At 44.0% G+C, this 22,196-nt stretch overlaps 1 protein-coding gene across 3 annotated transcripts in view; it reads right to left on the minus strand.

The window, feature by feature from the left end:
• Positions 1 to 11,521, minus strand: part of asic4a (acid-sensing (proton-gated) ion channel family member 4a) — a 56,901-nt gene extending 45,380 nt beyond the window's left edge. For 2 of the 3 annotated variants that reach the window (XM_040201232.2, XM_040201229.2), the window contains exon 1: positions 10,320 to 11,269. In XM_040201232.2, coding sequence (XP_040057166.1) covers positions 10,320 to 10,895 — 576 coding nt within the window. In that variant the 5' untranslated portion in view covers positions 10,896 to 11,269. Of the gene's footprint in view, positions 1 to 10,319 lie in introns of all 3 variants that reach the window. The other variant, XM_040201230.2, reaches the window with a different exon arrangement.
• Between the last annotated feature and the right edge of the window lie 10,675 nt (positions 11,522 to 22,196).

A 22,196-nucleotide genomic window follows, 5' to 3' on the forward strand; every position in this document is an offset into this window, starting at 1 on the left:
GGCTCAGGAAACAGCACCAGCTTTGTTGTCTTATTGAAAAGGATATTTGATGAGTTTATTTGATTGATTTCATTTGCACTTGTTATTCTGGTAAAAGCTTAGTTCCATGTAGACGATTTGGAATCTAATTGATTGCATAAATGCAGACGTAGTTTTTGATGGATATTTGTGGATTTTCATGAGAGCTACTGACTTCCTTGCAAGACGAGTCAAGCGGGAAGGAAATGAACCAAATAATGACACGATCTGGAGCACTCGAGCCTCCTACAGCAGGTGGAAACAAGTGGGGAGGCTCTGAATTCTTTCTTCCAGCCAGCCGGTCCTAAAGCGGGACTGCAGCCAATCTCGCTGACCGCTCTGCTTCCCGCTGAGCTGTTTCAGCTGAAGGAGCCGGGCCGAGCGTTGTGGCGGGTCTCTCTCTTCAAATCAGCTTCACCACGCTCTCCCCCGGTTAGAATCGTAACATAATCACGGCCACTACATTTATCGATATGTTTGCGGCGCACTTCCAGCCGAATGGGATCCAAAGGCAGAGTGCCAGGAGAGATGTGATGACGCCAATTAGATTACACCTCAGACTTGACAGTGGAGCCTGATAATATATCCAGTTGTCCCGGAAGTCTCCCAATGTCATGCTAATTAATTAATAATTATTACCTAAACGCACTAATTAGTTGTCAGTTAAAAAGAATATGTTCGATCTGTCGGTTAAAATAAGTTTAATTACGGTATACAGACCAATTGTTTATGAATATCCTGCTAATTCTTCTTAGAGCAAAACCCGTGAAGGTAAGAGAGGAAGAACAAAGACACGGCGATTTGTGAGGGAAGCCCAGTGACATTTATCCCTTCCGTGGACTTTCAAGATCTGTTTAGAAAGATGCTGTTGCCCTCTTTCCTTGTTCTCAAAGTGAATGTCAAGGACAGGCGTAAACATCCGTGTCGCACCTCATTACTGGTCAAATTTATTCTAAGGAGATGCCCTTATCACAATCATTTGTAATTAAATGGATGTGACTTTTTGAAAATCATTCCTCATTCTTTTGAGGGGGGAGGGGTGAGCTTTTTTCCCTTTTCCAGCCATGATGCATGACAAATGATTTTCATCTCGTTGCACGATCAGGCAATCATAGTTCGAGTGGGTCTAATTATAGAAGCTTCCCATGAGTTGGCATTAAACTACAGGAGCAAGCAAACCAAACATCTGGTAGTAACCGGCACGTTGAGAAACGCTCCGTGGCATTTTACAGATGTTCCTTTTTGCACCGTTTAAAAAATATGTCAGGACACCCGTTAACTCTTTTTGAGATGACACCTAAAGGGCAGGAAAGTGTAACTAGGAAGTCAAACCCCTAACTTCAAATTCCCCGTCTGACGTTAAGGGCACCTCAAAGGCCACGCGGGCCGAATCTTAAAACGCAGTACGAGAGAAAATCCCCGAAAAGACATGAACGTCTACTCATTATTACCGTGTTAGATGACAGTCTTGTTAATGTCACAAAGTGCAAACTTACTTAAGTTGTCTTTAACATTTATCTTGGGGAACGATTTGGTGCAGCACTATTTAAACATGCACAGCGTTGACTATTGGCTTCATTTTAATACGCGTCGGCTCAGGCTTCTACTGTGTAACGAGTGACCGCTGTGCATGAACCCATTTAGAGAAAATCATGAAAAAAGCAGTGAAAGAGGTCAGCAAAGAACTCCCAGAGACGGTTCTTACTGTTCTATAACGTCCATGTTGTTTTGCCCCATGTCACATAAATGCAAGCATTTTATGGGGTCTAAGTACAATCCAGGACGTTAGGCAATTAATGGTTAAGGAACTCCTCTCCCGGGGCAACAGTTCTTAATCGGAGCAATAGGTCTCCTTCCTGCTGGATCAATGTCAGCACAAATTTCAGATTGCTTTCCTGATGTGCGCCAAGTTATCTGTGATTCAGCTTTAATAGGTTATTGAACAGAGCCACCATTTAGGGAGCACGGCCGTATTTCACGTTATTGACAATCAAACGCACACAACTTTCTCATTAGCATGCATTAGGAAAAAAACAGAATTAATCTTGACTACACCATCGGGGAACATGACTGGAGTTACACGCTTGTTTAAACAAACATGCCTAACAGTGGCTCGCTGTCACGTGAGTAATGTAGGTAAATACAGCCTGACAGACATTATAACTGGACAAAAAGCTTAACTGAAGGAGAAGCGCAGCAATAAAAAATGGGATGAGCAGAAACAACGGTGGGTTTTCTTTCCAAAAATAAACATTGCGTCATACATTTATAATGATAAAGCAAGCTACAATATCGTCTTTAATGTTGCAAGACCTCAGGGCACTGTGGCTGTGCTCACTGTAATCATTGTTTTTTACCAAATCATGAAGATTTATAGTGCATAAATCCAGTAGCTGTGTTCTGCAGGCCAAAAGAGGTTTAGATCTTGATTTGACAAATAAATCGGCAGCACTTTGAAGAATATTGTGTATCGTTTTCATATCCTTTGCATTTACACTGAAGCACGCACACACGTACATTCAGATTTACACAATCCGTTTTTGCAAATGACTACGTCCCAATGACACCTGGGCTTAAAGCGAGCTCATTGCACTTTAATGTGTTCGCTCTGACAATTTCTATCACGAAAGGCAGCGCTTGGACGACGGAATGAGTGGCGGCGATTCGAACTGGCCGTTCGAAATCGGATGACATTTCAGCGCGACTAAAGGTCAAGTGTCTTTGTCAACATGGACAGAGACGACGAAACTGCAAACATCAGGCGGAGGATTTACAGCACATGTATTGCTCAACATGCACATAACATGTCTGGGAGGAAGGCGGTTAGTGTACGCTGGGAAAAAGGTAATTTATTCTGTTATAGGGAAGGTTTGCTCGTGAGTGATAATATCCAAGGTTCCTCCACTACAAATGGCCGCGTGGTTGACGATTGGGAGTTACTGACATTAGGAGGGCAATAAGTTGAATTATTCATTATTTTCTAAATCCTGGCATACATTATTATGTCATTCATGTCAGGTGGTTGCAATTGGCGAGCGTTTGCCGTCTTCGCCGGTGACCCGACCTCGAACCCATTCGGGGCGAATCGTTGTTTGAATCTCCAGAGAGAAAGCTTCGAGGTGTGCCGAAAGTCATAATACACGAAGGTCTGTGAAAGGTGGTTTACAACCCAAAGCCATATAGATTCAGACAGAATATCACACCTGTCATCACACCTCAGTGTTTATGCACTACGGCTCAAAGCTCGTTCGCATGGCTGCATCCGGAGAGGGAAAAGGGGAAAAGGGATGTTAAAAAGCAAGCACCTTTTTTCCAACGTATCTCGTAGAAATGCATATAAATAACACAACATATCCCGATCTTTCATTGCGTGTCATTAGAAAAGCTTTTTTTTTTTTTTTCGTGGAACACTTATTAACATGTCCAAGCGACTTCTCACATTTTACTTAAAACCTGCTTAGTTATCATAAAAGGGTCGCGAATATGTTCAGGCAACAAAACTTAGTCAGGCTCAGGAAACAATACCATGTTTGGGTTTAAACTAACTAAAATATGTGCGTTTACAACTTAAGTGAGGAATATGTTAACTTACGTTAACTTACGTTAACTTCCAAAACACAAAAAACAACCGTTTGGGAGGTTGCAGGTTATGTGTTTGTTGCAACTATGTCTTCACCCATTGCCATACTCTCTCAAAATAAATGTGTCACTTGTTGAGGGCTCGTCATAGTCACGTGAAAATAGGAAAATATGAACATTGCAATCAAAACGGCTTTGTGTCGTAGGCACGGCCTTTGAGTGATAGCGGGCTGGTTGTGTGCAGTGTGTGTGTGTGTGTGTGTGTGTGTGTGTGTGTGTGTGCAGGCAAACTGCAAATAGCAGCGAGGGGCCCAGGAATATGTCTGACATTGGACATAATACGGAATAAGGACCTAGGGTGCAGCGAAGCGCGCGGACCGGGCCTCCGCGTTTGGACCGTGCCAGCGGTAAATATTCACTATGACATTTGTGTTGTTTGCGCTTTTCAGCGGCTGATTTCCAGCCCGCTGACATTTCCGTCCAAGTCACGCTGGCCCATGATTTCTGCATTTCAAATCTATTTGAAACCAGAGACTGTACAGCGGGAAGGAGGAACTGCGGAACGCGTTGCAAGGCGGTGTTGGCGGTGTTCTTGCAGTGAAGACAGGTTATAACAGGAGTGACGAACGGACAAAGCTCCCTGCTGTACGTTGACTTTGGTTCAAGCTCGGCTCGGCGTATCTTTTGAAGGTTTCACATAATCTTGAGGACATCCCAGATTCAACAGTCACCACGGCTCTTGTATTGTAGAGCCGTGGTGACTCTTGTATTCCGCAGACTTCCCACCACAGCGGCTCTCAAGCCCCTTTTCTCTTTCAGTCTTCTTGTCCTGTTTTCTATCCTATTGGCATCGATCCCATTGAAACGTTGTAACAGTTCGAAGTGTGAATTGAGAGCTTTCTTGTTTTTTTCTCCTTTAAGTTCATATTCTTAAACTGCCAACAAAAGCCAGGAGAAAATGAAGCCATGCGCCGCCCTCTCATTTTAAACCCGCTGAACGCCGGCTTTCTTTTGTGAGTGACGTGCCACATTCAAATTCCCTCTCACGGGCATGTAAGATACATAATCTGTTTCAATAAACAATTCAAGTTAAGTTTTCACCAACGCAAATGAAACTATTGAATTGAACTACACTGTAAGGTGTCTGAATTATTTTGTCCACATCTTGCATGTGCTATCTCTCCCAAAGCAATTAGAGCACACGAGTGAGGGGAATGAGGAAGCACGAACCCATTATGTGGCGGTGGCCTAAAAGCAAGCTTGGTTAATTTTTCAGAAGAATATCCAGTAATGTATTCAGCGACTGGGAAACATGACAAAATAGAAAAGCTCACATTGGCAGCTGAGAAGAATAGTGTGCTCGCCGAAAGGCTCTAATCTACGTCATATCAACAGTGACGGCTGTTCACCGTTAATGTAAATTAAAAAAAATAATAATAATAAAAAGGACCTCAGTACGCAGGAGGTGAAATGGTGCTTTAAGTTTAAATCCACACTATTTCAAAGACAAAATGCATACGCCCCAATTTGAGAATGATGTAACTTTGTCCAAACAGACATGAAAGTGTGTTTCCTTATTTTTACAGTGACCCGGTTGAATGGTATTGTCGGGCAGCTCTTTGAGTCAGGTTGACATGCATTTGTTTGATGGGGTCGCTGAGGCAAATGGAACCTTTCAAACCCATAATAAAGCCCCAAATTGTAAATGCCACAACAATTTATTAGCGCGGTTGACGTGGAGAACATGTGCAATGCTCCAGGAGAAGATTACATACGTGTCGTCGCCCCAAAGACTCTCTAACCTGTTTCCGTTCGTTTGCAAGAACTAATTCAAATTCGGCCAATATTTGAGTTTGTTGGATTTCGGAGTAATCTAACCAGGCCCAAGGGTGCAATCTCCATCAAAGGTCCCGGTTGGTCTGTATTATGTGGATTCTAATTCAGACGATGCCGCGTTGGGAAACTTAAACATCAATCGACTATGAAAAAAAAATCCCTATATTTTGAATCTGATTTTAAATTTGATTCCACTTCATCAAAAAGCTCATTCCCTCCCTTCCCTACAAAGTCTAAGCTGTGAGTCATCTCGTGTGGCTCGATAATTTCAGTGCCCTTTAGGAAAAAAGGTAGACAGTGTATATTGATTGATTTGGCCTGGATATACGCTAAAACAAACAGACATCTTGCTCCAAAGATCAAATTCCTCACCAACTCTGGCGGCATTAACAAATGCAGCTGAGGCCGGGTCCAAAACACGGACACCAAGATAATTAGTCACACCAAGCTTGGAGGAGGAAGGGCAGCGAAGCAATCTGACTGAAGGATGTATTGATCTTGCAGAAAGGGAGGGGCACCCAGTCAGGAGTCATGATCAATCTCGCCAGCCAACTCTCTCAATCTGTGTGTGTGTGTGTGTGTGTGTACGTATGGGGAAACATCCTGCACTGTACACACTCAAAATACACACGTCTGCGTGTGTGCGCATGCAGCCACATTAACACTACGGACAGCTGGGTGTATGACTTGTCAGAAAAAGACAAATGTCCGTGTGAGTAAAAGACTCCCAAGGGTTACAGGAGGAGGGTCGGGGGGTGTTTGGCGGTACCACAACACCCGAAGCCTTTATCGTTGAGTTAAAAGCCATCTCTGAGCCGGGGATTCTCCCCGTCTAACCGAGCGCTGCCAACCGTGGCGCAGTGAGAGCTTTAAAAACCAGTTGAGGGAGTGATAAAAGGAGGTAAACCCTCCCAAATATAAACTGTTTGCATCTTGCTGTTACCCAGCGGCCGGTCACAGGTGGGTTTCATCTGATTAGACAGGGGTGACGCACATCGGAAGGTTCAGCCGACCAATTGCCCTGTAATTCATCTTCCTCTGATAGGAGCAAGAGGAGGACAAGGTGGGAAGGAGTGCAGCGGGGCCAGCATGTAAAAGCTGCAGGAAAGATAGGGGGTCGATGGTAAGTTATTTATTTTTTTTAAAAACAACAACAACAAGAAAAGGACAATAAAAGACAGCACAAATGTTTGTTTTGCTCAGCGCTGCCGGCGTGCCGATCAGATATCCGGCGGCGCGCTGAGCTGCAGGGACACACTCACGGCGGTGGAGCTGCAGACGGCTAATTGACAGGCCGCTGGAGACGAAGCGGGTCCAGATAGCCAGTGACTTTCACGCTCCCCCACTCTCTCCACCATGTGTGAGTGTGTGCTGGTGGGATCGTACACTGTCGAGGGCGTGTGTGCAAGACCCCCTATAGGGAGGAGGATGTCAGTCATATGCACATGTCATTTCACACAAAAACACCCTCACAAATAAATATATATATATATATAAATACAGATATATGTATTTTTGTGATATATAACTGAGAAGGAGAGCCTGAGCATGTGAGTTCTTGCAGAACTCGCTGACTACCAGTTGGGAGGCACTTCTCGTGGCCACGGTGACGATCACACTTATTTCTACAGGCGCTCCAAAAACCACACACCGAGTAAAAGAGACTGACAAGTGGTGCCACGGTGCTCCGGGAAGCCAAATAAAAATCCCCCCCCCCCAAAAAAGATAGATGTGAGCACGGCAGGAAAAAATAGAACTTTACAATTGAAGTAAAAGCCGGGGTCCCTGGAGCGGACATGCTGCAGGTTGGGTGACTCATCTTGGTACGACAGAATGTCGTTACATTGCTGGTTTCAACCAAATATGTAAAATTCTGTCTTCTGGGTTCACGGCCCTTCCCACTATATGATCCGTCTGCTTTTTGTATTGATGCTGTTTGTATGTGCTTTATCAACTCAAAATAATGTAGCCTGAGTGCTATTTATTCACAGTATTGATTTACATTCATGTGCTACTAATAATCCCAGTATGAAAGGCAGGAGGGGTGAACACACACTATTAAGCTTCCAATTATCTATAGAACACACGGTAGTGGCTTTAACCAGTGTAATGAAGCACAGGTGCAGAGTCCCTCGCTTTCGGCCCGGCCTTTATAGCTCCTCTGACATGCCACCCTATAGCAGTTTAGTTTCCCCCATGAATATATGCAGAAGGGATCCGTCCTTGCTGAGAGCAAAATCAGATAATGCAGCAGCAAACACAGCTGAGAGTCAGAGCAAACCAATTCAGAGCTCTGTTTGAAAAAAAAAAGAAGAAAAAGAAGCCAAAGGGCTCGCTGCTCATCTCTGCGACAGCACACCACAATAGATGAATAATTATTCAGTGTTGGACGGGAAGAAAAATAATCTATTTATTCATGGCTGGTTGAATTAGCTTTATCTTCTGTGATTAATCCAAGTCAATAATGTAATCTGTAATTATAAAGAATGGCCTTATTACCTACGTCAAATAATCACGCAGGCCCATAATGCAGGACAAGCAAAAACAAATTTCTCTGCTCCGTGATTATGTATTTTCCCACCATTAATTAGAGCACCCAGACGATCCTGTTCGGGTCCTGAGTGTTTATTTAAAATCTTTCCAACAGTGATTGCACAGAAGCCAATTAATGGTTGTCTGTAATAAACTTATAACAAAGGGAATTTTATGCAATTCAAGTATTTTACAATTTTACAAGTAACTTGACTAACGTTATGTTCATTTTGAGCAATCGCTTGAAATTACTCGCGCAACGAGTCAAATTGCTAACCGTAGGTCTGTGGCACGGAACACTGTATTTTTTTTTTTTTTTTACAGAAGAAGCTTCAATGCCAGAAACGATTTCAATTATATTTCATCATGCATTTTCCCAAAGAGCCCCAAATCCATGTGGCTATTATCAAAATGAAACACCTGGAGCTCCCGGGATAATCAATCGAAAGCAAAAGCACATTACAAGGAGGCCGATCGGGAGGGAGAGCCTCGCGAGAGCTGGAATAATGCGCCAACCTGCGCGGGAGACTTTAGCACGTGTGCACGTGTGGCTCCGTGCACATGCTTTGCGTGTGATTAATAGCAGGCCGGCTGCACCAATGGCGTCCTCGGCATGAGGCTATTTGTCGGGTTTGTCGCTCCCGTCGCTGGCTCGGCCCGGTCCCACGGCTCCCAGTCCGTCCTCCCTAACCAACTCGCAGCTTTGTTCCCCCCCACCAGGAGTCGGGAGGTAAGTGATTTGTCATGCGTGGAGGCAGCAAGTAGCCTGTAACAAATCTAACTGACAGCACCCCCCTCCCCATCTCCCTCCCACACACACACACACACACACACACACACCCAAAGTGCAGATCACATAGCCGACAGAGGGGAAACAGCAGCTTTGGGGATTTTCAACTGGATCTTAATCTGTGATGAAGTCACCCGGTGTCCAAGGAGAGACGCAGGAGGCTTCGCAGACTGACAGGGGACAGACTTCTCGCGAAATGTCAGCGCCGCGCGCTAATTAAGGTGCTCGGGGAGGGCTGTGTGTCAAAGTGTCGTGTACTACAAGGACTGCAAGCACGATATTCACTTTTTGTCACATTGTTGCTTCCGACTGAATCCTGTCAAACTTTCCCTCTCTACATTTTCCTTTTTGCTTCGAGGGGGATCCGTGCTCACCAGCACAACTTTTAAGTCTGCTTATAGACACATGGATACACGCATGCACTGCCAGAGAGTCCTAATGGGACACCGTGAAATGCCGCCATTTCTTTGGTGCAAGCGGCACACCGTTGGTAACGTCGTGGCGTCCATGTGATCGTTGGGTCTCAGGAAGGTGGGCATATGAATGTTCAACATACCCTATTAAGACTTGACAGCAACACTTTATCACCTCTAAAGCAATTGCATATTCCTATTCCTGCAGGGAGAGATGGGGGAATCCATCTCCTGCAAGGACAGTGCCTTTAATAAATAGTGCACAGAACACAGGCACAAACTCTCCCTCTTTCACCTGATCCCCCTTTCAAGCTCTCGCTCAGTCACACACACACACACACACACACACACACACACACACACACACACACACACACACACACACACACACACACACACACACACACTTTCCCTCTCTCATGAAAATTGTTTCATTGCTTTTAGTCAATCTGGCTAATGCAAAAATCATGTATGTCTGTCTCTAAATATTTTATCCTAACAGCAGCAGGATTGAAATACAACGTTGAAGACGCATTACTTCTCTCCCCCTGGTAGAGAGAGACAGACAGACAGACAGACAGACCGACAGACCGACAGACAGACAGACAGACAGACAGACAGACAGACAGACCGACAGAGAGAGAGAGAGAGAGAGAGAGGAGTGGAGGGTGAAAGGAGAGGAAGAAGAGACCAGGCTATTTGCGATGACAGTTTTGTTGCCACGCAGTCTGAGCCGCTGGAGTTGGAAGCAACATTAAAAGCCCAACATTTGTCTCGCAAAAGTACACACAAGCAACACGCACGCACGCGCGACGTCAGTTCTTCCGACGCGAGAGGAGCACGCGGCCGCGGAGAAGCTCCCTGTTGCTGCTTAGAACTTAGCGAGGAGAAACACCGCGCGGGTGACCGAGCCCCCCCCGCACGCACGCGCAAAGACAATTTCAATTAAATTCAAGTGTTCACTTTTCTTTTTGTTCTTGTTGTTTTTTTGTTTTTTTTGGTCACCACTCGTTTTGTGTAAAAAAAAAAAAAAAAAAAAAAAAAGACGACCCCTCGTTTGTTTGATTCCTAAAAAACGAAACGCATGACTTGTTCCCTCCGCGATAAAAAAAAAAAGTTTCCACCAAGACGACGCAAACTTCCTCACTCACCACGGAGAAGTCCTCCACCGAGCAGTTGTGCCCACTGAAATTGCAGCTCTTCAGCATCTCCTCCAGCTGGTGGCCGGTCCTGTTGAAGATGTCCTGCATGTCCGGCGCCGGGTACATCAGGTCGGTCGGCTTGTGGCCGTCCTTGTTTTTCGGGGGCAGACCCGTCAGGTTGGCCAGGTGGTAGATGTCGGCGTCGGTGAGCGCGGAGAAGCGAAAGCGGTTGATGTTGCAGATGGTCACGGCGGGGAAAACCATCTCCGGGCTCGCCTCCTCGTTCAGAGCCGTGACGTGCGGGTGCTCCAGGTAGGAGATGGCGCACTTGGCCGCCTGGTAGAGGAACAGCGCCAGGGAAGTGAGGAAGGCGAGAGCCCACAGGGTCTGCCGGATGCCGAGGCGGCCGGAGACGAAGATGTGGTTAATCCCATGGAGAGAGCAGGACTTGGCGAACACGGCCAAGTCCTTAGCCGGGGGCGCGCAGCTCTCCTCGATCAGGCTCTCCCGGTCCCCATCCTGCTGGCTTTTCTGCTTCTCATCCTCTTCTGCAAATTTGATTTTGCAAACAAATTCGATAGGCATGGGGGCAGCCAGGTCTGCGTTTTGGGTGCGTTTTTGTGTGTGTGTGTGTGGATGGCAGCTCCCGGATCACTTCTCCCCTTACTTCGTTAGGCTTTTTTGTTTGTTTGTTTGGTCCTCTGAGCGGGGAGTAACTCCAGAAAGAAGGGAGGATGGAGAGGAGAGAGTTTTGTTGCTGCCTCCGCTGATGGTGCTGCTGCTGCTTGTGTCGCCTCGGCTCCTGGTGACTGGAGCGCTGCTGCTGCTGATGCTGATGCTGCTGCGGCGCTGCTGCTCTGGACGCTTGTCTCACTACTTGATCAGCTCACACAGTCCTCGCTTATCAGCAGTAATACAGCTGTCAAATAAAAAAAAAGAAGAAGAAGAAAAAAGGAAAAAAGAAAAACACACACCCTTGCACACACACTCTGCCTCCGACCCACGGATGGAAATGCAGCATTTGGAGTCGGACTAAAATAGGCACAGCGCACTTAATAATTCATGAGAAGGTAACATTGTGATTATTTCCTCCTCACTGGCGTGAGTCGCGACCCCCCTCTTCTCCACCCGCCCTCGCCCTCTCAGGGTCACCCTGCAGACGACATCCACCCTCCTGCTTTTAATCCACTTGTTTGGAAGGCTCTTTCTACATTTTGAGCTGAATGAAGTTGGTGTCAAAGGTTGCTCTGCCAAACATGCCCCCCCCCCCCTCCCCCCACCCCCCAATGGTTGCATTACACGATTCCGGCACGAAATGAAATGAGTGAAAGCCTTCGGATCTGCACCCGGGTGCTGCTGAAATGTCGAAGTACAGTATTGATCCGCCTGCGTCGCCTCACGCTTTACATTGTGTCTTAGTGCTGTTAATGGCCCCTTTCCAAGTTGCCAAACAAAATTATGCAAATTCCAGACTGAAAGGGGAGAATCCCAGTGCACGTTATTCCCCTTTAAATGCAATTTGTTATGCGGGTCACATTCACATCACAAGGGGGAGAATTTAAAAATGAATTGAACCGCAAACAACCGATGCAGAGTCAAACCCAAGAGATCGTCAGAAATGCACAATAAAAGAGTTTAAAAGAAATCTCTTGACGATGTTGACCTGTAAAATACGTTATTTCTTTCTCATTATTGTCGTAAATAAAGAATAATTTCTGCATAATAGAAAAATAATGAGTAACAACCATGCAGGCTTTTTTCCAGTCGTTTCATTGTTGTTATTTCAGTGACTCAGACTTTTTTTTCTCCATACTTTCTTTATTGCAGGATTGTTTTTTGATGGTGTGTTCTTCAGATAGATAAACAGAGATATGGAGGATATTGCCTTTGCTTGATGGAAGCGAAGCGTCCGTGCTTTGGCTAAGCCTCTGGCAGAAACCGAGGTCCGCTAGTGTTTTATGTAGTCACTCCCACAGGATGCTGAGCTTACATTTACAGCCTCACAGAGGAAATGAAAGCTCACAGTCCACGCCATGACTAAATACCAAATGTGAATAAAAGACACGCGGGCACATCTGGCACACGAAAACCATTCAAGGAGTGCATGGCATTATGTTTGTTTGTCACAGCCAATGTCCTTCCAAAACCCACGGCCTGTTTCCTGTTTGATGCCCTAAAAAACAAAATACAATGGTGGAAATGACATTCAAGTTATCAGTCACGTGCAAAATCATGTCTCTATTTGCAGAAAATCGTATCACTATTATATGCTACAAACGCATCTGCAAGTTTTTTGTGTTTGCTGGGCTTCACGGTCCAACACAAGTAATAAGAGTTAAAACCAAAATCACAAAGTTTTTGAATCTAATGTTTCTTGATATTGCAAATTCAAGGCTCGTCTGTTAATCAAACGTATTTCCAGAGTGTGGAACAAAGGTTTGAACAAGTGAAAACGGTTGGAGGAACTGGGGGATGTGGGCCGATGATGAGAACAGGGAAGGTTTATCATCTCATCCAAAAGCTATCGGATGTCCCGAAGGTCGGTTGTTGCTTTGAAGTAAACTGCAGTTTGGCAATTTAAGAAGCAGCTCGCTGTCCAAACGGAAAGGAGGGCGGGTCAGGGCAGACATGCTGAGATTCAGTTTGTGATTTTAAAATGCAACACATTAAAACTGAATCAAATACATTTATTTAGGGAAAAGCTGAACAAAGACTGAGACTAAAAAGATTAAACTCTGGTTTTCCAGCAGGGCATTTGTGTCCAGGAGCTGAGACTTGATATACATCCTGGTTCCTCCAATCGGGACAGTAAAGGTTTCAGAGTTCCTTGGAAAGTTGCAGTGTAAACAGTTTTGCTAATGTCTTGCCAATACATTTTTTTTTTAACTTTAAACTTTTGGCCATTTATAGACTAAACAGTATATATTGATCCGTTAATAAAATTAATCAATACAGTGTTTTGTTTTCCAGTAGTCGGGGCAAAACCTTCTGTGGAAAGTGTGTTTGCTTTTGTTGAAAGACCATTTCATTAATGAACCGGAAATCCCTGATTAAGCAGCTCAAATGTTGAGGCCATGTCACTGTGGGGCAGTGGTTATATACGATTTGTTAACCGTGCATTATGGCACGGTTGTGGTTTGGACCTCAGCGCTTTTACCTGCAGGAGCATGAGCATTCAAAATGCAGCGAGCTGCTGAACCTTGTGCGAGAAAAAAACCATGGAAAATAAAAATAAAAAATTGTAGTGATCCATCAATTCCCTGTGAGGTAAATTGACTTGTGGCAACAAGTTCATGCACGTTCGGGACCGTGAGTTACTGCAAACATTTTCCACATTTGTCCCGTGCTAAAAAAAGAAGTCTGGCTGCAAGCGAGCAGACTAATAGTCAAACAGTCTTAAGAAGGGTTAATCAATGGAATTTGTGAAGTTGCGGAAGCGTTACTGTTTCACATTCTGAAACAAACTGAAGCTTCCTTCTTTCTCACATCTCTCCTATAATGTTGTTCTCACCAACATACTATATATGCATGATGAGCTTTCAATGTGATTGGCTCAATTGAGTGGAGCTATTGCTTTGATAACTGGATCCACTGTTCACCATCTCCATAAAAATAACTGTTTATTTTCCCTATTTAATCACAGGTTAGGATGAAATGGACACTCAGCCTACATCCAGTTGGATATAAAACAAAATATCCCAAAATGTGCTGAGTGTATTCTTAAATGCATCTCTTAAATGCGCTCTCCAGATGTTCTTTTCACAACAAAATGCACCTGCTAAAACATTTGTTAAAACAAGCTTTGTCTACAAATACAGATTAACAGATGTTGACAGAGATTCATGTTCTAATGTTTGAGATACATTTCATCTTCACATGATAAAGAATGAGGAGTTTTTGTGTTGGGCCAGTAAACAAACACGAGGGATGAAAAAGTCTAGAGTGAATAATATTGCTGCGTTCCTCAGAATGTATTTGATCATTTTTTAATTGTTTGCGCATTAGGTGGATTGCCAGTTAAATATTAATTGAGTCACAGATAAAACACATAATCAAAGACATATTATTAACTGGACAAATGTCTTCTTTGAGAGAATTGTTTTTATATTGGTGCAGGGAAATATCTTAAAAGGACAGAACATACGTGAGGACAATATTTTAAAAATATCCCTTCCAGTCTCTTTTCAAAGGAAATTTGCAGAAATTGAACAATTGGCTTAACGCTGCAGTTTCTGCTATGCGTATAGCAAATTGAATTTAAACCGTCCGCTGTCAGTTATTACCAAACTAATGATCTCTCTTAGTAAGCTTCACTAATTGATTTGCTAAGGCTCTTACTTCAAATATGCATACCACACATTTACAATGTTGTAAAGTTGCAGATTGCAACCAACTGAACATTCCTCCGCTCCCTTTCAAACGCTCCCCACCGCGAGCCACTGAGTGCAAAAACCATGGCAACACCTGGCTCAGTGGTCATCCTTACCATAACAACAGTACTTTAGGGGGAACGGGAGTCAGGCGACGGCTGCGGTTTTGCACTCTGAGGCTCGTATTTCTACACTTTCGCAGACGTGCTGGAGAACTACGATGGCCTTCGGGTAACGTGAACGTGACAATCAATCAATCAAACTTTTATTTCAGACTCACGGTGCAGATGGCACAAAGCGAGATGAGATGTTTGATTTGTCCTCTTTTCTTAGAGTTGTCTAAACATGGCGCAACACGGTGGATTCCCTGTCACAGATAGGAAGGGTTCAGTCTAAGTTTATAAAAACACAACAACGTTTTACTTTCTGGTGATTCTACACTGATGAAAACACAGCTATGAACATTACAAGCCGATTCTGCAAACCCAAAGTTTTTACGCATTGTGCCTTTAAGATGAAATTTTATTTTGCACGTCTCTCTAACTATCTGAAATAAACGCACTGCATTTTAGTCCTGAATGAGCAGCCGTGAGATTTAATTTAATTTAAGCGACACCTCGCATGAGTGTATTTCCTATTTGAGACAGGTATTAATGTGTTGATAAGTGATGAAGACTCGTGCAACAGAGGCAGCTGCTACCTCAGCACAGTCACACAGCCAGGTATCCAGAGAACATGGCTCTGTGGAAACAGCAGGGGAAATGTCATATTTGCATAAAAGCCACAAAATATTGTATTTCTGTTTCTTTTTTTCTCTCCGTTTCATATCTGAAGGTGTGGAATTGGCTGCAGACGGCAGGCTGCTGTTTGTTTCCACCCCCCCCCCCCCCTCATCCCCCCTCCAGCCTCCTTGAGCTAAAAGAGACCTCCGCTGAGTGAGGGGATCTTTAGATTACAATTTTACAATCTAATGAGAAAATGCCCTTAAGTGAATTAAATCTGTGTTCACAAAGCTTTTCATTAGTGTTTTATCTGCACCTCTATCTCATATCCAGAACCCACGTGTTGTAAACATCTACTTTTGAGCATGAAAGCCCATGTGTGAATTGTGTATCATGTTTTTCCAAATGCACCTTCTAACAACACAATGAATGTAATGTTTTGATTTGGAGGACCAGCTCCGGCTCAGCTTTGTTCACCGCAGGCTGTACAGTGTAATTATGCTGTGAAGTTTCCAAGACTCAGTTGTTTGAGCTAAATGTGAAACGTACGTCTACATACTGTACATGTGCATATGCCATCGTAAAGAGCAGTGCAAATGCAGAAATCATCATACCAGCATCTTCATCACTGCGTATGCTGTCAGTATAAATCACAGGGGATGGCATCCACACCCCCTAGAGCCCATTTATAACATCCCGCCTCTCTGAGCTGCACTTATGACACGGCAGTGACCCACCAACTCCCTCACCGGCCGCTTTGATGGTCATATTGCAACCAAACCACAACCGCAACAGCACTTGGTGGCAGTCATTCTGAATGCAAAACTGCAATAACATCTCGGACAATCAATTCCGAGTCAGTTGAAGCGCGTCGCAGTAAAGCGTAACCACCGCCGTGGCAACACGTGTCAATGCTTGTGTTGGTTTGTCATCATGAAGTGAAAGCCGCCCCGCATGATTTCACACAAAGCTTTCCCTCATTTCTTTAAACTCCCCTGTATGGCAGAGAGCGTGCGACCTCCTTCTCTGGCGTCCTTCTGTCCCTCCCTGCAGCTGAAAGCACGGGACAATAAGAAGGGCTGGCTTCGCTGTGTGTGACCGAAATCACCCGACTTCCCCGAGGCCCTTTATGTTGTGCCTGGTTTGAGTGCTCTGGACTGCAACTCGTCTAACTATCTATATTTACACTGCAATAATTGGTTTGCGAGGCAAACAATCTCCCTCTATCATGAATCTATATTAAATGTTTCAAATCAAATTTACATCTAATTTCTATGGCGTCGCCACCGTGACGAACGCAGTGTGGTTTGGTTTTGCAACCAGCACCACTTGGCTGCTGCTGTTTGGCTGCAGATGGTTGGTGAACGCCGTGGCTCTCCATTCAGACACAGTGCACACACACTGGGTAAAATGTGAAAGAAATAAGAGCTCACATTGTATGAATGTGTGGTTTTTCCAGAGAAAGGAGAATCAAAAACACTCCTAGGAAGTACGGGGGATGCAGTTAAAGCGTTGCAGGTGTCTTACTGCCTGCTCATATCCCATCGGTCGAGTGTTTCTCATTAGTCATTTACTGCTTAACACAAAGTAATTACTACACAAATTACGACTATTACTTGTTGTATTTGCCCGAGACAGTAAAGTTACTGTGAACCGTCCAGTTTCTTCCTGCTGAAACTGCTGCCACTAAAGCACTGCAGTTAATAGTTACGGCAAACGACTGCACGCTTTCATCGCAGTAAATGCTAAGTGGACTGTACTTCTATAACACTTCACCAACCTTTCCGACCACTCACAGCACTTTAGCAATTCATGTCGTCATTCACCCATTCACACTCACTCATTCACACTGATGACGGGGGCTACCGTACACATCAGGAATCTAACCTTAACACCATCCAGTCACAGCTACGGGGGCTATTAGGGCTTAAGTGGCACTAAGGACACACCAGCATGGATCCTCTTATTGAAGGAAAAAAATCCAGCTCTTCATTTGACACAGTGAGTCCTGTAAACTTGTGATTTTGGATTAAAACGGTTTAAATATAATATCCCGTCCATATGTTAATAGATTACTCTGTTGCTATTAGACGATAGGACGGATGAACAGCATGACACACGGTGCGACAGAGGGATCAGTGCTCATGCAAACCCACGCAGTCCAAACGTCTTTTCATTTGTGATTAAGCGGATTCTACTGTGTGACTGCAGAAGGGGGAATTTGTCGCCTTTCACTCACCACTTCGTTGCATATTTCAGAACACTTGAGTTTTACAGTAGCTTTTAATCACTGTGAGAATACCGAAATGACTAGTGTGGCTCGCCAGGTATCATATCGGCTTGCATTAATGCTGAGATTGGACATGCCGTGGTTCAGTGGCTTAGTTCAGCCTTGGCGAGCACAAATTCTGCTGGCATGTTATAATAGTGGATGAAAGTCAGAGGTTCCAGTCCCCAATGAGCGCTCCCATTATTGGGGTTGTACTATCTGCTGAAGGACCATATGGACAGTCATTTTTTTTGTACATGTAGGAACACACTGCCCGGAGGGATGACAAAAATATGGGAACTTGTCCAGTGGACTGAGGAATTGCCATGCCTTGCACATGAGCGCAAAGAGCAGGGTTCAGTGTTTTTTTATTCTTTCTCATAGCCCTGAGGATCACTTCTCTTCAAGCTCTCACTGCTGCTTTATATGCTATTGCAACATATTACTCATACGCACCCTTGAGTTTATATTTAACTGTGAAAAAACGTTAAACAACGGATGTGACCTCCGGAATACAGTATGTTTCAGAACATGAGGAGGGCTGAATTTGGTGTTAAAATTTCACTTTGGCATCACATATTGACTCAGAAGGGCTTGAATCTATACTTGCATCTGTAAAACATAAACAGAGGTGCATTTAAAGTTATTGATGTTTTTAAAAGGCGATTTTTTTTAGAAAGGCTCGTAATAATCGTCTTGCAAAATGGCAAGAAAGTGTCTTTAAAGCTGAAGGTCAGAGACACAAAGCAGGTAACTGAGGCCAGCCTTTGCTTCCTCATTCTAAAGTGATTTGTGCACGAAAAGTGAAAGAGAAAAAAAATCCCTTTGTTATGAAAGAGGAACAAAAAGCTAAATGTCACCAGTTGAATCTTTTCTGATCAGAAAAGCATTCATGCGAACCATTAACAATATATTGTGTATTATAAATAATAAATGAACTTTCTTAAAGCCCATTAAAAAAAGCTCACTTTCCCTTCTCTTCACAGAGTTCATGGTGCCGTTTTTTTTCTTTGTATCTAGTGGAGCTGCAAAAGGATGAAACGTGAAAACTACTCGCTAATAAGACCGACCAAAGATTGTTAAAATGCCTACAGAATTATACCACATAGGGAATAACTGTTGCTTTTCTCCGTCTGTATTGCCATCAGGAAGGAGGCTGTGATAAACACGGGCCGGCTGCCCAGCAATTAAGGTAAATGGCAAATGTACATATCTAACATTTCAAGATATATTTGACAAGATTGATGTTATTGTGTCGTTAAGCAGAAACCTGTTCCTCTAATTGGAAAAATTGGACAAATGTTTTTGTTTTTGAGAAGCTACTTGCTATTTTAATCAGATATGCAGAGACTTTTAGTTTTGTTATCATAGTGAGTTTGCCATGTTCGGTACAATGTGCCTGCTGAAAGACTTAAACTTTGCTCTGTTTGTCATAAAAAAATAGTGTATTGACTTGATTTTTGGAAGGAATATTTTCAGCTTTGTGGTACTCTCTCTCTCTCTGTACAAAACGCCTCACTATTATTTACTTAATTCTTGACCTAAATGAAAAATACAGAGCTATAGTGAAATCGGATGGATTTCATTGTACAACACACACCTTCGCTCACATCGTTTTTATTTTATAAAACCCAGTTTCTCCCCTTGAGAGCACACGATTTAATGGATCGCAGTTGGAAGCTTCTGCTGCCTTTCCGATACGGAATTATCTGGTAATTATCATGTAGGGTGCTCTGCAGAGGAGGCAAAGCTATTACCGTCACCTACCTGTTACCATTTGAAAACTTAGTGCCGAGCGAGGCTCCTCGGCGACTGGACAGATGCTGACTTTTTATTCTGCTCACAGCCTGTCAGTGCGGGACAGATGGGATGGGGGACGGGACGGGAAGCCTGGGAGGTACCGCTGACCCTCTTCCTCTCCCCCATCAGCTGTACCAACAACATGCCACACGCTTCATGGGCCCGACCCAACCTCTGTGACAGAGGTTCACCTGCCCGCCGGCCCTCTGCCAGATGTGGCTAACAGCCCGCTGAAGCCTGAACAAATCCTCCAGCCGCCGGGAGACTTCTCCATACAAACAATGGCATTAATAAGCATTGTAAAAATACTATGAGGGGATAAATAAAAGAGTCTTGGATAGCCAGAGGAGAATAGATGCCATGGCACTGAGCTGCTCAGTATAAACATGACATTACGGTGCCTTTTAACATCTGGCCGGGGACAGCAGAATCAGAGGGGCCCGGGGTCGATATCAGCTGTGGGACAGGGCGAGGCGGCAGCGCTAACCACCGAACCACCGGGACGCCTGTTTCCGCTTAATTATTTTCCTAATTTCTATTTTAAAAGGTCAAAATGGATGCAGAGATATGCTGACTTTTTGTCTCTAGCACGGGAAAAACTCCCAGAACACTGGAGCCTGCGTCTCTCTTAATAAGAAGCAATAGAACCTTTCATTAGACTCACCTTTTTTAACTTCACCAAGCTCATCCTCTTGGTAAATGGTAATTTAGTGAAATAGTTGAGGCAGACAGCAACAGTTTTACAGCCACACAATGCTGTTTAAGTAACTTGCCCTTTATGTGTCAGAGGCAACCATGTTATATTCTCTATATCTATATTCCAACCTTCAGTATAACTGCAGTGCCAAAGTTAATCTGCGTTTGTGTATCGTATACAGAGTTCCAACGGAGGTGATTTAAAGGAGGTAATAAAGTGAGTCTTGTGGTGCGCCGATGAAGGTCACGCGCTGAAACGTTTATTCCTCTATCAGCTGCTCATTAAATTGACTAAAGAGCCTCTCGCATCACGTGGTCGTCCTTCTTCCTTGTGGTTTTTTCTGGAGTACCAACCTGAAGTTATTTACAGTGAGCTCTGCGGTGCAGCGGGAGCCTGAATAATTTCCCTTTACCACCGTGGGACTGTGGTCTTTGTGGACATTTGTGTGTTTGAGATTCTGGAAAGAAATGGCAGAAATACTTAAAAGTATTGCAGCAACATGCATATATAGAGAGTACGTTTGATGAATCCCGAACAGGCAGCCGCTTATCCGCACGCTTTAAAATGGTAAATCAACAGTATGCAAATTGCAGGGCTGATTACGGAAGCGACAGGCCGAAAGGAAAAAAAGAAAAAAAGACATTCCTCTATCAGCAATTAATGCATAAAAAGCACCAGATTTTGATTTTGCTCAAACAGTCAGTCTCACTGCTCAGAGGAGAGACTGTTACTGCCTCTTGAGTTCGGGTGAATTGAAGCTGCAGTGTGTAAAGAAGGTCTCACACCCGAGTAGATGATGAAAGTATTCAGGGCTTCGACGGCTCCTGACGCAAGATATTAGAAGTTGAATAAATCAGGTGATGTTGCTGTATCCTCTCTGCCCTGATCAATCTCGCCCGCCCAACGCATCAGTCTTCAGGCATGATATCGGAGGGACAGTAGAGCCGGCGAGCGGCCATTAGCATTCGGTGAATGATTGGCTGACAAAGAGGCGATGGTGAGGCAGAGTTGGCAGGTATCAGGGCCGACGAAGGGGGGGGGGTGAAAAGTACAGATATTGCAAAAACGGTCAGCCAAAAAAAAGGACAGATACATCTTCCGTGATTTCACATCTGCCGCCTGCCGTGGAGACGGGCACTGATTATTATCTCCTTCGAATAATACCTTCCACTGGGTCAGTTGCTCATATCAAAATGTGGCTGCTCGCAGCGAGACGTTGAGTTATCGGAGAAACGCCTCACATTGTTCAGTCGGTTCGTGAATGCGCGTCGATTCTTATTTTGTTGTGGAGCAGAGATAAAGAAAGCAATAATCCTTTGTACCAGAAGTATCGCCACGGCTCCCTCGCTTCCTCAAAGAACTCGGGGAAATAACAACACTCCCTGCTACTAGTGGCTGATTAATTCATGTGAGAACTTCTCACAACGCGAACAAAGAGTCTCAATCTGCAATCTCGCTGGGATTTATTTACTCGCTTTTCTCGTTTAGCTTTGCTGTGCATCATTTTGTTTTCTTGTTGTGAAACTGTATAGTTCACTCACTTTGTTGGCACGAAAAATTATTAAATGACGGATCGCGATTAACACAAATAGAAAACACTGGTACAACCAGCTTCAAAGCAGAAATTCACTAACAAGATAAAGTTGGTGCCAGAACAGCAAAACTTTTAATTTAGATACAAATGATGAGACGCTGGAGGAAACTTGGTATTTACAGATACTGTTTATCAAGGAAAACATCAATTAGCATTGATAAATTCTCTGCTGTAAACTCCGCTGCGGTGTGCAAACCAAATTTCTGATCCTTCATTTTAGATTCTTAAAGGTTTTTGCGCTTACTTCAGCAAAGCATTACCACGCAACGAGACTCATTTATTATATATTATTTCATACAACCAGTTAAAACCGATTGAGATAATTGGTTATCCGAAAAGTATATTTCTGTTCATTAAGGTCACCTTTTCTAAACACTAAAGTTAAAACTACTTAATATAAGTGTGTGGCACCAAATGTTCCAATACAGCTACTG

This window comes from Gasterosteus aculeatus, chromosome 16 (genome assembly GCF_964276395.1).
Source record: "Gasterosteus aculeatus chromosome 16, fGasAcu3.hap1.1, whole genome shotgun sequence".
NCBI classification, from domain to species: Eukaryota; Metazoa; Chordata; class Actinopteri; order Perciformes; family Gasterosteidae; genus Gasterosteus; species Gasterosteus aculeatus.